Source organism: Lycorma delicatula, chromosome 5, assembly GCF_047948215.1.
Source record: "Lycorma delicatula isolate Av1 chromosome 5, ASM4794821v1, whole genome shotgun sequence".
Lineage (NCBI taxonomy): Eukaryota > Metazoa > Arthropoda > Insecta > Hemiptera > Fulgoridae > Lycorma > Lycorma delicatula.
Window position 1 is genome coordinate 65415000 of NC_134459.1, and position 15769 is coordinate 65430768.

The 15769-nt window shown below is 28.3% G+C and overlaps 1 protein-coding gene across 3 annotated transcripts in view; it reads right to left on the reverse strand.

Moving 5' to 3' along the window:
* Positions 1–15769, reverse strand: part of Calx (sodium/calcium exchanger 3) — a 623183-nt gene that overhangs the window by 55237 nt on the left and 552177 nt on the right. For all 3 annotated transcript variants that reach the window (XM_075366330.1, XM_075366329.1, XM_075366328.1), the window contains exon 2: positions 6834–6922. In XM_075366330.1, coding sequence (XP_075222445.1) covers positions 6834–6922 — 89 coding nt within the window. The remainder of the gene's footprint in view (positions 1–6833; positions 6923–15769) is intronic.

Here is a 15769-nt window from a genome sequence, read left to right on the forward strand (position 1 = left end):
TTTCATATAAAAAGAACTTTGTATCCACTATTTTTACATCATTGTAATTTCAACATTCTGTAACATTGTAAGATTATATTAGCATCATTTTTTTTATATATAACTATGAAAGACACTTCAGAACCGAATTTTGTCTATCATTTAAACATTTGTTTTCATTTCTGAAGTTTGTCTCGCTACAATAGACATTAAAAAAATATATATTTTTTGGCCCAAAGTAAAGAGGAATTTTTAAAAATTAATGATGTGTTTTAACAAAGTTTTATTAAGGTACATAAATATATTCATAATTTTAAATTAATCAAATTTATTCCTTGAAGTTCATTTATGTTTGGAATAATGCACACAGATGTTCTACTTTGGTATTGGTGGGCTGTACCCTTAAGCTTACTGAATTTGATTAGCATATGGTACATCATTATTGAATAACACAATATTAATGCAACATATAATATTAAACTATTTATTTGTAATTTGGTTATTTTTATTTTTCAATTAATGCCTGGTTGTACTGGGAGACAGCGGTATGTATAAAAATCTGTCGGTTGTAGTAGGATTGATTTTATTATTAATTCCAAATATCTTAAATGGTTTATAACAGTCATATGAAAGAAAGTTGTGAAGAAAGGAAGTATTTCCATTAAATCTAATAGGAATCTTTGTTATATGATAGAGAAAATTACAGTCACCTTGTAGTGCTCTGCACTGAAACAACTGTTAAATTTTATTCTGTTAACCCTTTCACGCCTCTTGTCCATTTCAGTGCCCAAATATTTACCAGCTGATTTTTATGTATCAGTGGTTTCTTTATACTTTTAATACATTTGGTCATCTCAGTGTACTAGTTTTCTCAATACTGTAAAGTGCTGCTACCTAAAGTATTCATTAATAACTACCAAAACTATAATTTTTAAAAGTAGTACATTTCTTCTTCTGAACGTACACAATGCAATTTGGAGGTACATAGAATTTCTAATTTGCAAAAGTAACTGACACATTCACAACATAATATAATTTTTTTTATTTTAAAAATAATATTTTCTAATTCATAAATGGATTACTTTTTGAAGGGGTGCATGTTGACATTTATAAATTGCACAAAAACGTGTACACTCAGTGTAGTCAATGGGTATTGTTACTGCAATGAAATTTTGAGGTTATTATTATTATTACAGTCGTTTGCTTATTTGTGCATAGACCGTAAGTGCTGATATCACAGTTTTTACTTGGAAATTTACTTAATTAGAGGTAAGTAATAATATTTCTAATTTATATTATTTATTATAAGTTATGTAAGGTAATTTATACATTTATAAAATAACCAAGTAGCCCTACATAGTAGGAAAAATATCCCTAACCTCACATAATATAATCTGTAAACATCTTTTCATTTAGTTATTTTATCTGAGCATAAGATAGTTTATGCTTCAGTTTAGTTGTTTTTAGTATTTTCATAAATTGAAAAAATACAATACCCTGAAATTTGTGCTATATATAGAAATTTTATGATAAGGCTGTAAAAGCAAGATATGAATTGCTGAATTTCTAAAATAAGCATTAGGTTTATTGTCTTGTTATTATAATCAGCTAAAAAGAAATTTCTAATATCATACAGTAACCAGTAGGCTACTTTCTCTTTCTTCAGACTATTTTCTATTGCTATGTTTTTTTCTTATTTTACATTTTAGTTAGGTGTACGAATCAGACTACATGGTATTTTATTTTATTTTTCAGACAATGGAGTTTTATGACGAAGATGACATTGGATCTGTTCTGAAACTGTTAGATGGAAATTGTTCAGATTTGGAAGGTTTGGAGAGTGGTAATGAGATAGAAGATGAAGCACCATTAAAGGGACATACAAGAATTGGTAAGTTTCATTTTTATTTATATTTAGCCTAGTTTTGGCTCATGAAACAAATATCCTACCAGTATTAAAACGGATGGATTCAGTGAATACCTGCTAAAGCTACATTTTTTTATGCTGCAGATGCTGATGTCCCACGAAATGAGGAATTAGCTACTCAAGATGATGCAGAAATACAAGAGCCATTGTTGCAAGCAGCATCTGTGCTGCATGAATTTCCATCATTACAAGTAGCGCCAGTACAATCAGCACCTATTTTAAATGAAAATGGAGAATTATTTTGATTCGAATTCTCCTATAGATTATTTTTGCAAATATATAACTGAGGAATGTATTTCATTAATGGTTGAAAAACTAACATGTATGCCCTCCAGAAAGATATAGCATTTCAGCCCACAAATGCTCAAGAAATTCGTGCACTGATTGGGTTACACATTTATGTCAGTTTTAAAATTTCCCAGAATTGGAGAAAATCCCTAAAAGTCATGATATTTTCTGAAACAATGACTCGTAATCGCTTTTATCAACTGAGATCAAACCTACACATAGTTAAAAATTTAGAAATGAAAGACTCGATGACAAATTTTTTAAAGTAAGGCCAATTTTTGAGTTTGTCAGAAAAAATGCAAGAAATTAGAAATGGAACAAGATCAGTGTTGATGAGCAGATAATCTCATTTAAAGGGCATCATTCTACTAAACAGTATATGAAAAAAAACCTAAGAAGGGGGGGATAAAAAATTTTATTTTGTGTGGGAAGAGTGATATTATACATGACTTGATACTATACCAGGGCAAAACAACAGAATTTGATCAAACCAACATAAAATCATTTGGTTTATGAGCCTCTGTAGTTTTAGAACTGACAAAACAGCTTAAAAAAGAGAACCATTGTGTTTATTTTGATAACTTCTTTAGTACTTTCAATTTATTCGAGATTTTAAAAAATAATATAATATTTGCAGGTGATACAGTTAGAGTTGATCGTTTTTGTAAGCCTCCATTTATGTCTGACAAAGAATTCTCAAAAAAGCCAAAAGGCTTTCACAAAGAAGTGACCAGTAGTGATGGGGAATTTGTTCTGTGCAAATGTACTGATAATCGATCAGTTGTTCTTGGTTCCAATTTTGTAGGCGTAGGTACACCAGATGAAGTAAACAGGTGGGATAGGAACAGTAAGAAATATGTTACAGTAACTAGACCAGAAATAGTTAAAAAATATAACTATGGATTGGGAGGAGTTAATACTCTGAACCAACTTATTGTGATGTATAGAATATTTCTAAAGAGTCGTAAGTGGACTTGAAGGATGATTTTTCATGCCATTGATATGGCCTGTGTAAATTCTTGGTTAGAGTATAGGCAGGCTAAACAACTTAAAAAAGAATAATTTGTTGATCTGTTGGATTTTAAATTATATTTGGGCAAAGCTCTTGTAGAAATGGATAATCCAGTAGGGTCTTGCAGGAAAAGAGGTCGACCAAGTTCTCCTAGAGAACAAATTGTCTGCCCATTGAAAAGACAGAATGTAGAAGTAAGGCCTATAGTTGAAGTTCATGAAGATTTAGTAGACCACCTGCCAGAATAGATTCCAAAAAAGATGCAACTCGTTGCAAAAATATTAAGTGTACCAAGAAAACTCATGTGTACTGCACAAAATGTAAAGTCCACCTTTGTTTTGTTAATGGCAGAAATTGTTTCATGAACTTTCATATAAAGTAATAGATATAATGATGTACTGATATTATGTTAAAAATTCCTTTTAATTTGTAATTGTTTGTTTATTTTTTAGTATAATAATAATAATTTCTAAGCATTTATTATGACTTGTAATGGCAAGATTTGCTCAGCATTACTGTGTTTTTGCTTATAATTTTTTAATAATAGATTTTTTAAGTATTTATAGATATAAGACAGAAAAAAAGTTGTATTTTAATTATAATTTTAAAAACAATACAAATTCTTATAAAATTATAATTAAAATACTTTTTTTTCTGTCTTATGTCTATAAATACTTAAATATTGTTTTTATAAATAACTATTTTGTAAAAATTAGATTTTTCATAAATAAAGATGTTCATTTGTTATTTCATAGAAACTAACTACTGTTCACTACAGATGTCCATTCCAGTGGACATGTTCATATTTTTTTGCCAAGAAAAATTTTTGGTCTAAATTTATTTGAAGTAATAAAAATTACTTAAATAAACATGGCTGTGGAGTAAAAAATAATTCTGATGAGCGACAAAAATTTGGTAGTGAAAGGGTTAATTTAAAATTGTTAAATTTTATAAAAGTGTAAGCTCTGTACACTTATGTCAGACAACTATGCTCTATTCTATTGGATGCCAGCATGTTTTTAAGATTCTTATTACTTTTAATGGAAATTATTACTCTTTTCTTTCATGGTCTTTTTGTTAATTAAAAAAGACCAGTTTTTGTTAATTAAAAAAAAAAAAAAACATTGTTAATTAAGGTAATAAAATTATGTATGTCCCATAGTAGTGTTGATAAAATACAATTCTGTGCCTAAAAGAATTTCCTACCATTATTGAAAGTGAGCTAAATATTTTTTTTTTCAATATCCATCATATTGATACTCATAATCAGGGAAAAATTTTAACATTTTATATTTGTATAAACTGTTCTTAAATATTTTTTAAAAATAATAAATATTAACCAAGTCATAACTGTGTTTTCATTTTTACCTGTTTTTCAGGTAATGTAATTTCAACATACTGTAGTATGTTACAAGGAAAATAGGTGAAAAATGTACTTTTTATACATAATTTATTGTAATTCCTACAGATAGTCTTCAAATTTATTGAAATGTTCAACAATAATGTATTATAAAATATTTTTTTATCAGACAGTTGTAAATAAAACTCTTTAAAAAATGTTTTCTCTTGATACGAGTAATATAAAGTAATTTTTTTAAATTAATTCAAAAATTTTAGTATTAAAAGTTGATCAGTGAATACAGTTTCATAATAAATTAATAATAGTATTTATGTACAGATACATTTTCATTTCTTCCATTTAGGTTATCACCATTTAGATTAATATTGTCTTTGCGTGATTTGTTTGCAGTTCAATTATTGGTCCTCTTTAACTTATTCCTTTTTGTTGTTCAGTATTTTTAACCACAGAACATTATCAAGAATTTCTAAGGTTACTTTCTTTATAATACACTGACAATTTAGTGCATTTTCAATAAATATGGTGCAAAGTACATTTTGGTTTTTCGTAATTTAACTGATTTCACAAATAAGTTTAAACTTTTTAATTGAATTCCCTTTTTCTGATTGATTCAGTAATGTTAATTTTTTCTGTAATAAAAAAAGGTTTCTATTATTGCCCATAGCTTATTAGAAAACATTTCTAAAAACATAATGAAAACAGAGAAAAAACCTTAATTGCACAATCTTTATAACAAAACTGATGAGATTACAGTAATGTAAGGATGAACAATAGTGAATTGTAGGGAAAGGTTTGTAGTTTAGTACTGCATATAGGGTATAAAAAAAGCAAAATTACAACATAAAGAGCCTTCTAAGTTGCTATGATTCACAGCCAACCGATTTGTTTTACACCATTTATTAAGGCATTTTTACATATTATGTTTACATTATATGTTTATATTATGTTTTACAGCATTTTTGAAATATTATGGTCTAGTGAGTGGAATAGTTGGTTTAAAAAGCAACTGTTAAGGGAATCTGTTATTTAAATGTTGGACTGTTAATAAAGATGTAAAAATATCTTTTAAAATGTAATTTATCCATTATTATTTGATTGAAGAGTAAATTTAATTAAACAATTTGAACTATTACAAAGTGGTGTAGCTAAGCTTTTTTGTACCCAGTATGAATTTGTTGCACCCCCTCACAATAATGCTACACCCTCCAAACCCCAACATTTAAATAGTTCTCTGATGTGTGTAATGAGTTGTGCGACACCTGGTGACTTAACTAATGTTTTTACTATTTTAAACATAAATTTTAGGCTTTTTTTCGACAATGAAAATTCAACATTTAATAAAGCAGTAACAATATCAAAGCATTATTAAGGGGTAGTCTGTAGTATGCATATTTTTTTACGTAAACTTTATTAGCACATGCTACATTCTGGAAGTGCACGTCATATAACTGTTACTATTGTTATCAGGACCAATACATTGCTCACTAATAATAAAATTATAAGATTTTTATCAATCAAACTACTTATTTCTGTTTAAAAATATTTTAATATCACTTTTAAATTATTAAGTAACATTTAAATTACCAAATATATAATTTCTTATATATACATTATGTTTATAATGTTGCTTTAACTTTAATTTTAGAAATATTACAATTTTTGTCTTCCTACTTTATTTCACAAATTTACTGATAACATTATCTACATTAATTTGATCAGCTGTTTTGTATTTGACTAAATGGCCAAATTTCAAGGCCTTGATAGGCTCATAGTGGAACAAAGATAACTTTTAAGTTTAGAAAAACTTTGTTCACACAAAGCAGCCAATAGGAAAATTGTCAAATAGAATCTTAGTGCCAAAGCCAAGTTTGAAAAAGAGTTAGAAAATTCCATTTTAATGATGAATTCCAAAAACTTTAGTTAACCACTTCTTGCAAATTTCTTGGTCGATTTCAGTCTTTTGTAAATGTCTTCTCAGTCACTTGATTTCAATGATAATGTCATTTTTTAAAAATTCACTGAATGTTTAGATAAAATTTGATGAAAGAACTTGCAGGAAATCTGTAGAAATATGACCTCTCGCCCTGTTAATAATACCTGGTACGGACTGTTCATCTACAACCTCCACACTACGCCAGTGCCATTACATATGTGTGCTTAATTAATGCAGTGAAGCATTTATTAATTTTGTCAAATAAGTGTTATTTTAAGTAACACAATGAAGAATTTATTACTTTTTTAATAATTAAAAGTTTATGAATATTTACCTGCTTCTTCAGGTGATTCAAGCTGTACATAAAATGATACATTCTTTTCATAACAATGTTCTGGAATCAGTTCAAGTGGTATCGTCCGCCTATAAAAATAAGAAAAAAATAAATTTACATTTACATTTATGATAGTTATTATCATTATAGTTATACAGACAATAAATCTTTAGGGATTTTATACTTTATTGTGCATGGATAACTTACAACTGTGATTGATACAACATATATAAAAATATTTGGTAGAAAAAAATTCCATTATCCTTTGTAATAAATACATGATATAAATGAAGGAGAAATACTTAAAATAAAACTATAAGTAAGCTATTTTTGTGGGAGTAAAATACTATTTATTTTAATTTTTTTAAGATAAGGTAGAATATTAAAGCACAGGATTGTCAGATATTTATAAAGAAATAATTGTAGCAAACAAATTGTCAGATTTACATTTACTGAAACAGAATTTAGCTTTATAAGTGGTAGAAAAAAACTAAAATTTTAACGAAAGTAAAACGGAATTGCTAATAAATGTGTGTGTTTTAGCTCAGCACAAATAGATTGCCATTAAATGTGAATGTTTTTTAATAAATGTATGTGTGTGTTACATGAACAACATTCATGTACCATACTGCTTGTTCAGCAAACATGAAGTGGTGGTATCCCATTCTTCTCAGAAAAAAAATAAATACAATAAAGAAAAATTCTAACTTTGAAATGAAATACTGTATTTTCCTACAAACTGGATTTTAAGTTATTTAAAACTAAAATAAGTTACTTGGATTTGAAAGTCTCTGTAAATAGTTTCAAATAAATGCAGAGGGTTTTTCTGTTAATAAATAAAGGGACTATTATTTTTCAATTACCTGCTACTTTTTTTTCTTCTTTAAGAGGTGGAGGAACCCCATTTATGGGTATCCGGGCAGTGTTGGGCTTGCTAACAGGTTCTGCAGAATGTTATTAAATACATATGTGTTCCTGTGCACTACCGACTAAACCTCCACCCTTGACTACCACCCTTCCTGGTACAGCTGGTGTGCATTACTACAGAAAGGGGGAGTATACCCTCACACACCATTCAGACACCACAGTCAACAGACACGGACCACACCCACAAGATATCAAACATCAAACTAAAATCTCACCACACACTCCACGACATCCAATCACCACTCAGAAAACATACCTCATGCCACACACTCCACACATCACATCAAAGCCAGTCACATCCAATCACATAAACAAACACCTCACAGACAATCGAACACTAAAACATACTTACCTCATGGGTCACCATCAGAGTGGGAGCGGAGTGCCCATGATCTCACCGCACCCAGGTGACTCCCCACATGTACAGGGAACCCTGTAGGCTTTCAGCCATGTGCCTGTCTACTCCCGCACACTCTGACGACTCCTTCTTCTACCCCTGCAAGACTCTTCCCAGACATACAGCTCTTCTATGACCATCCTAGCAAACCTTGCTACAGCTGTTCAGTTTTCTGAGCTTTCTAACATGATCTGCTGCAGTTCTTCTGGGAGGAACATTTCCTTTCTATCTATGTCCAATATCTTCCTCCTTGCATCCACAAATCAGGGGCAGTGAAAGAATACGTGATATGATGTCTCTTTACACACACCAGACAGCTAGCAAAGTGACCTAGCTTAAACCTAAAAAGGTATTCTCTGAACCCCCATGTCCCTATTAGTTACCGACTCTACTACTATCTACTATTAATCAATTATCTACTACTAGAAAATAACCAAAGTACAGTTGTAATTAAGTTTTAATTGAATAAGTACACATCAAATGAAGAAAAAATTAAACGTTTTCTCTTCACATTTGGTCACACTATATGGGAATAATTTAATACTTTTACATTAAAAGGTGGCATCTGTAGTGATAACACATAAAAAACAAAATGCAAAAGTTTATAAGTAATTTGGCAGAAGGATCTTTTAAATCATTGTCAACTGAAATATTTTAAAGGGACACGCGCATGTACACACACACATACACACAGGCACACAATTTGCTCCCTAGGGAATAAAATGTAGCAACTAAAGTTCCAATCAAAATTAGAGGAAACTGTTCAGTGTTGATCAAATCATCTTGCTGAAAAGCATGATAATCTATTAAATGATCAAAAAGACAATTCTACAGGAATGAATTCAGTATTGATTTAGATAAGTAAAAAATACTTTATATTTATTTAAATAGATATTCAATTTCAATTACACCACACAAAAGAAAACAGGTTGTTAAAGTACATAGTGGTTAATTAGTTTTATTTATAAGTACCAAATAAATTCAATGTTAGCACAATAGAAGCAATACAAATTATCTTCTATTTTTATATTAAGTCATTATATAAATTAAGGTTTACAACATTAACATTACTCAACATTGATTTAAACAAACGTTATTAAAAAAAAGTATCAGTGTTGCTGAAATATTAAGCAAGCAATATATCAACTTTCTGGAAATAATTAATTTTTGTAAAAAAATGGTTTTTGTAGTTTTCAAAAAAACTAGTTTTATATTCATTCTGTTGCTCCAGGAGGGTGGTAGTTGTTTGAATGTAATGTTAGTTATATCCCTGTATTTCCAAAAATGGCTGTACTATTTTTTATGAATTACGTGTCAAGTGATTTGTCTCAATCTTGCGAGTAACAATGAGTAATTAAACATTTGAAGAAATCAGAATTGTGGGTTATTGTTAAAATTTACTGTTATTTGGTGAATTGGTGGTTGTTTTGTTAATTGGTAAAATGTATTGGTTAATTTAATTTATTGTTATAATTATAAACATGGGGAAAGAAAAAGGAAGGAGGTAAAAAGGTAGAGCGAGATTATTAAAATACATTTTAATTAGAAATGATATCCACTGTACAGTTGCAGAATCTTAGTTTATTTTGTTTAGTTCACTCAGTTTTATTATTAAGTCAATCTGTATTCCATGCTGTTTTCATTTGTGTCATTTAGTAGTTGTTCGAGTTGTTTACATGTTAGTCCTTTAAAGTAGCAAATAAAAATATCAAGTGCTAGTTTGATTTACAAACTGAAACATATCACTGGAAATAAATTAAAAATATGATGAATTTCAGTAGTTATTAGAATCTTGTAAGTTTTTAAGACTGATATTATTTTGATTATCCTCTCTACTGTGAGCATTGGGCAAAACTAAGGAATCAGGAAACTATATGTGTTATTGACTAAAGTTTTAGTTGAAGTTCATTGGTGTTTTATTGTACTGGAAGTTCTGTATCTATTTTCTTTTTATAAAAAGAAAAAAAAAACTGATGTTATGAATTAAATTCTCTTGAGTAAAGTAACAAACTGTCATATATTATGTGATTTCAATTGCTTACTTGAACTTTGAAAAATCTTATAAAATTTTATTTATTTCTGAAGCTTGTGTACTTGTTTATGATGTAGAAAATTATACCATGAAAAAAATTGGTTTTCCTTTCATCTTTTATAATAAATTTTTTATATAAAGTTGTTCATAAAGCTGTAACATAGTTTTAAATTACTGTTAACTTTGATAAGAAAACTGATAGAGACATGAAGGAAGTTTCTGATAAAAGAGACATTTTTTTTAATTTTACTGTGTAATATAATCAGGGAATTCATTTCTGACTATGTGCATTACTCTGCACACATTAATGCAGTAATGCACTAAATTTTGATAGATTGATAATATATTGATAGATGCAATCCACACATTATACTTCACAAAACTTCAGATTCAAATCTTGCTAGCTAAAATATGTTCTAAACAAACCTTCCTCTATATCACTATCTCAACTGCTGGTAGTGTTGTTTGGCCATGTTGTATGCACTTTTCCTGCACGATTGTTTCTTCTACCTAACTCTTCATTAGATTATTAGACATTATGAGTCTTAGAATGTTTCTCTTTTTTATTTGATATCTTCATCATTTTTCCTTTCAGATTTTCAGTAATTTAAAATGCACCATGACATTAGGACATACTATACTTTGCTAACAAATGTTTTGGTATAACTGAAAAATGCTAATGTGGGGCTTTCTGTAGGTAGGATTTTGTTTTGTTAATTTTATTTCATATTTCAAAACAGAATTTAAATAATTGTACGAGGCTTGGCTGATAAATTTTACTCATATATACATAGCATGGGAATGAAAAGAGATATGAATGAAATAAAAAAATGAATAAAAGTACAATACCTTAACTACAAAATGCAGTATTTATTTTTAAATAAATACCGTTTACAGTAATACACTTTTCTCAACATGTGACTGAAAACTTATGGCGGTCTTTCTCAGATCCAAGTGGCCACCGCTTCCTTCACCTCATCGTCAATGTTGTAATGATTACCTTTGAGATCCCTCTTGAGGAGTGGATGTCACATGGAGCCAAATCCAACGACTATGGCAGATGCAGAATAGGCTCACAATTCAGCTTGCAGAGAGCCATCAGAGAGTTTGCGCGGTACCCCATCATGCACAGATTTTATGATAACCCAGTTGCTTGATAATATAGCCTACACATTCTTTAGATATACCTGACTGAATAACACTACTGTAAACTGCTTTTAAACGATGAAAAATATTTGTAGGATTCATATTTGCTGTTCGATCACTGCACACTGTTTTAACCATGTTGATGTATTGGCCGTACTCGATTCCATTTTATCTGTTGCTGAAAACAAACTGGTAAATGGATTTCAACGCATTATCGCAGGTTTGTAGAGAAGTCTTTTAGCTGTCATGCACTGCCACACGCAACTCGATGGTACCTTTTGTCTTCATGTAGCACACTAGGGTGCAAAATTTATCAGCCAAGCCCCGTATATTACATGCTTAGGATGTATACATACACACACACACACACACACACACACACACACACACACACACACACATATATATATATATATATATATATATATATATATATATATATATATATATATACACACACACATACACACACACACACACACACACACACACACACGCATGCATACATACACAAAAAACATACACATCATGTATAGTAGAAGGGGAAAATTGATAAAAAGAGATCATTTTGTTCCCTTTCAGCATTTTTTGTGCTTAAAATAGGTTAAGCTAATATTTTAATTCAGCATTATCCTGTTAAATTATAATATTTTTATTTTTTAAATAACCCCAAAGGTAAATATAAAAGGAAAATATAAAAAATTACATCCTTAATATACATTGTATCAGTCTTCATAAATTATATTAAAAGTAAAAATCAAAATACATTATTTATAACTCACATTAATGATGATGTAACTGACTTTTATCACACTTCACTCCATTTACTACCATAACACATTTAAGGGTAATAGACGTGAAAAATTATATGAAACATTTATGTAAGGATTTTGAAGTTTACTAAATTATATACTATACATTTATTTTTTAACATTTAGCATGCATTAACAAAATTTAGTTAATTTATTTATTCTTATTTCCTAGATTGTTATATTGTAATTTAAAAACACTACTCCTTTTTCCTTTTTATTATATTTATTTTAATATTATTGCTGGTATCAGTTTTATCGTTATTTCCTTTTATCAGTATGTTTTTACTGTTAGGTCTATTTTATAGATGTTAGAAATAAATAATAAAAATAGTTATTATTTTGTAAATTATTTTAATTTTTTTTTTGTAATGATGAATTCATTAATATTATATTAATATTTTGAAGCTTGTGTATCTAGGAATTTGCAGATGGAATTTTGTAGCATGGGAAAAATGCCATGCCTGACCGGGATTTGAACCTGGATCCTTGGATGAAAGACCAAGATGCTATTATTTCGTCTTGGCAGTTATTTATAATTGTTATCTTTTTTGTGTTAATTTGAAATTATTAATGTAACTTTATGTAAAGGTCCTAGATATGATTTTTTCCCTTTTGAAAATATTTAAAACAAATTTTAATATATATATTTTTTTAAATAAAGCTTTTTGTAATAAAATAATAACTTTTGTAAAATAAAATATGAACTTAATAAGTGCTTAAACTCTTTAAATGATCTCTTCTTTTTATTTGAGGGAAATGAAGTAGTATGTCCTGATCATTCAAAATAAACCAGATCAAGATGCCAAATTATTAAAAACAGGAAATTAGGATTTAGTATAAGCAGTTGAAATAGACTAAATGTGTATGTATATATTTTTTTCCATAATGAATTTGAATGTTGAGTAATTAATGTTCATTACTTTATATGTAAATTAAAAAATAAAAATACATTATATTTAGAAGATTGCATACTGAAATTTATTTCTGAATACATATTTCTTTATTGTGACATCACAGCACAGTTACTGGATTATAATATTTGTGATATTAGATATCTCTTTCTATTCAATATAAATCAATGCTGTATCAGAAGTTTTATAAATTTGTTGCCTCATTTTTTCATGATATTCTTCAAATAATTCAAAGGTTTCTGCAGTTTTCAACATTTTCATTGAGAAAACATTTGGAGTAGTGGTTAGAATGATTGCTTTCAGATCAGTTGGTCTCACCCATCAGTCTAGTGGTAAACTTGTTATCGCAAATCAGGTGATTTCAAAGTCGAGAGTTCTAAGGTTCAAATCCTAGTTAAGGCAGTTACTTTTATATAGATTTGAATACTAGATCATGGATACTGGTGTTCCTTGTTGGTTGGATTTCAATTAACCACACATCTCAGAAATGGTTGACCTGAGACTGTACAAGACTACACTTCATTTTCAGTCATACATATCATCCTCATTCATCCTGTGAAATAATACCTTAGAGTGATTCCAGAGGGTAATAGGAAAAGAAAAAAGATCAGTTGGTCTTGGTTTCAGATCTAACTTAAGAACAAATAAAAGTATTTTTAAATGATTATAACTATTTGATAACAATATATAAGAAAAGGTCGAGACAAAAACAGATCATTTATCATTCATCGTAGTATTAAATAAAACAAAATGTTGGGTAACTAATTATTGGGTTTGTGAATTGTACTGGATTTTAATATCATAAATCTAAAACAGAGTTCAGGCTCATGAGTTACAGTTATTAAATTATTGAAGTAGTTCATTTTAGCTAAGCCATGTTTTTAAAGTTCTACACATTTTTATTGTAAAATTGTTTTTGCTTTACTTTAAACAGGTAGAAATAGATTGTATTGTTTTTAATTTGTTGTATTTTTTAAATATTCCTGAAAGCTAATATTATAGTGATTTTAATTAAAATTAATTCCTAGTTTTGGAGATACTGACATGAAAATACTAGTTCAGTTTTTATACATTTATACGTATATAAAATAAATAATATAATATAAATGAATTATATGTAATGAGTTTTAATATTACTTTGTGAGTTGGTATAAATAGAATAATAATACTTGGTATGTATATTTTTACGAAAAATTTATCTTCAAGAAATTTTTTTTTGTAGAGAATATAAACATTAACCTAATAAAAACGGTCTACATCATGAATTATGAGAAATGATAGATGATTTAAATACTTATATAGTCTTGTGCATATAAATGCACAGATATGTATTGTGTTATATTCATAACTTTTAGGAAATGGAAAAAAGTAAATAAAGTTTTACACAATGGGAAGAACCACTGAAGAATGATTTATTAGTATAGGGGTCTGTGAATAAAATGAATGGGTTTTATAAACAAACAAATCATGCTACGCAACAGAGAATTTAATCATATTATAAACTCAATATACGCATACTTGTACAAGCCCGTGTTTGTGCCTCAGTGTAATGAATATAAAGCCAGTTATTTGGTATACTCGTATATTGAGCATTACATTCAAATTATGCATTTGTAATATGCGATATTCTAATTCAAGTCCACTAATGATTAGAATGAACACAGAAAGTTATGATCAATAAGTAAATTTATTTAATTCAAACATGCACACACACACACACACACGCACACACACACACACACTCACACACACACACACACACACACACATACACATATCTATATATATATATGCACACAAACAAGCACAATGTATATATTAACTTTTACACAAATATGATTAATAGAGAAATAAAAAACACATACTGACAAAGAAAAGTTAATGAAACAAATATAAAACACAGTGTTTAAAAATGAATATATACTTTAATTATTAATATTTATAAAAAACAACTATTAAAACACAATAATGAAATATCTACCTTACAATCAATACATAAGATAAAAAAATACATAAAGTATCTATACAATTACATCATTAAAAACATTACTAAAACTTCCAATGAAGACATATTTAAACCAGCATACAAACCTAATAACCACTTAATAAAGTATTTAAAAAACAAATTAATAATAATATTAAGTAAAAAATCTGTGTGGAATTTAAAAAAATAAATGTAATAATTATGATGGAATTTATGTGCAAAACAATAAATAGATCCTTTAAAACTAGATTTCTTGAACATTGGAGAAATTAGAAAAGTAATAAATTTGGTTTATCTAATACGGTAGAGCATCTAATAATTTCTTATATTAACACAAATTTAGAAATATAATAAATTAATAAAGATGATATAAAATTAAATATATTAGAAAAATATTACATATAATGACGTTTATGTATATAAATAAAAATATGAAAGTTCGTTTGTTCAAAATCTTAAATCTCCGAAAGTTTTTCACAGATTGCTTTGAAATTTTGACGCAACGTTGCATTCGAATAAGCGCGTGTTTTTATATACCTACTATTTATATACCTAAGATGTCACACCTGTGACAGGTAAAAACATGCTTTTTTTGAAAAACAGTACTATCTGTTGGAGGTAAAAGCAACACACGCTATTCTAAATATTTAAGATTCCATTTAAATGTTTCCGATATGTGTGTCCGAAACTACTGGACCGATTTACCCACGGGGAAAGAGAGATAAAG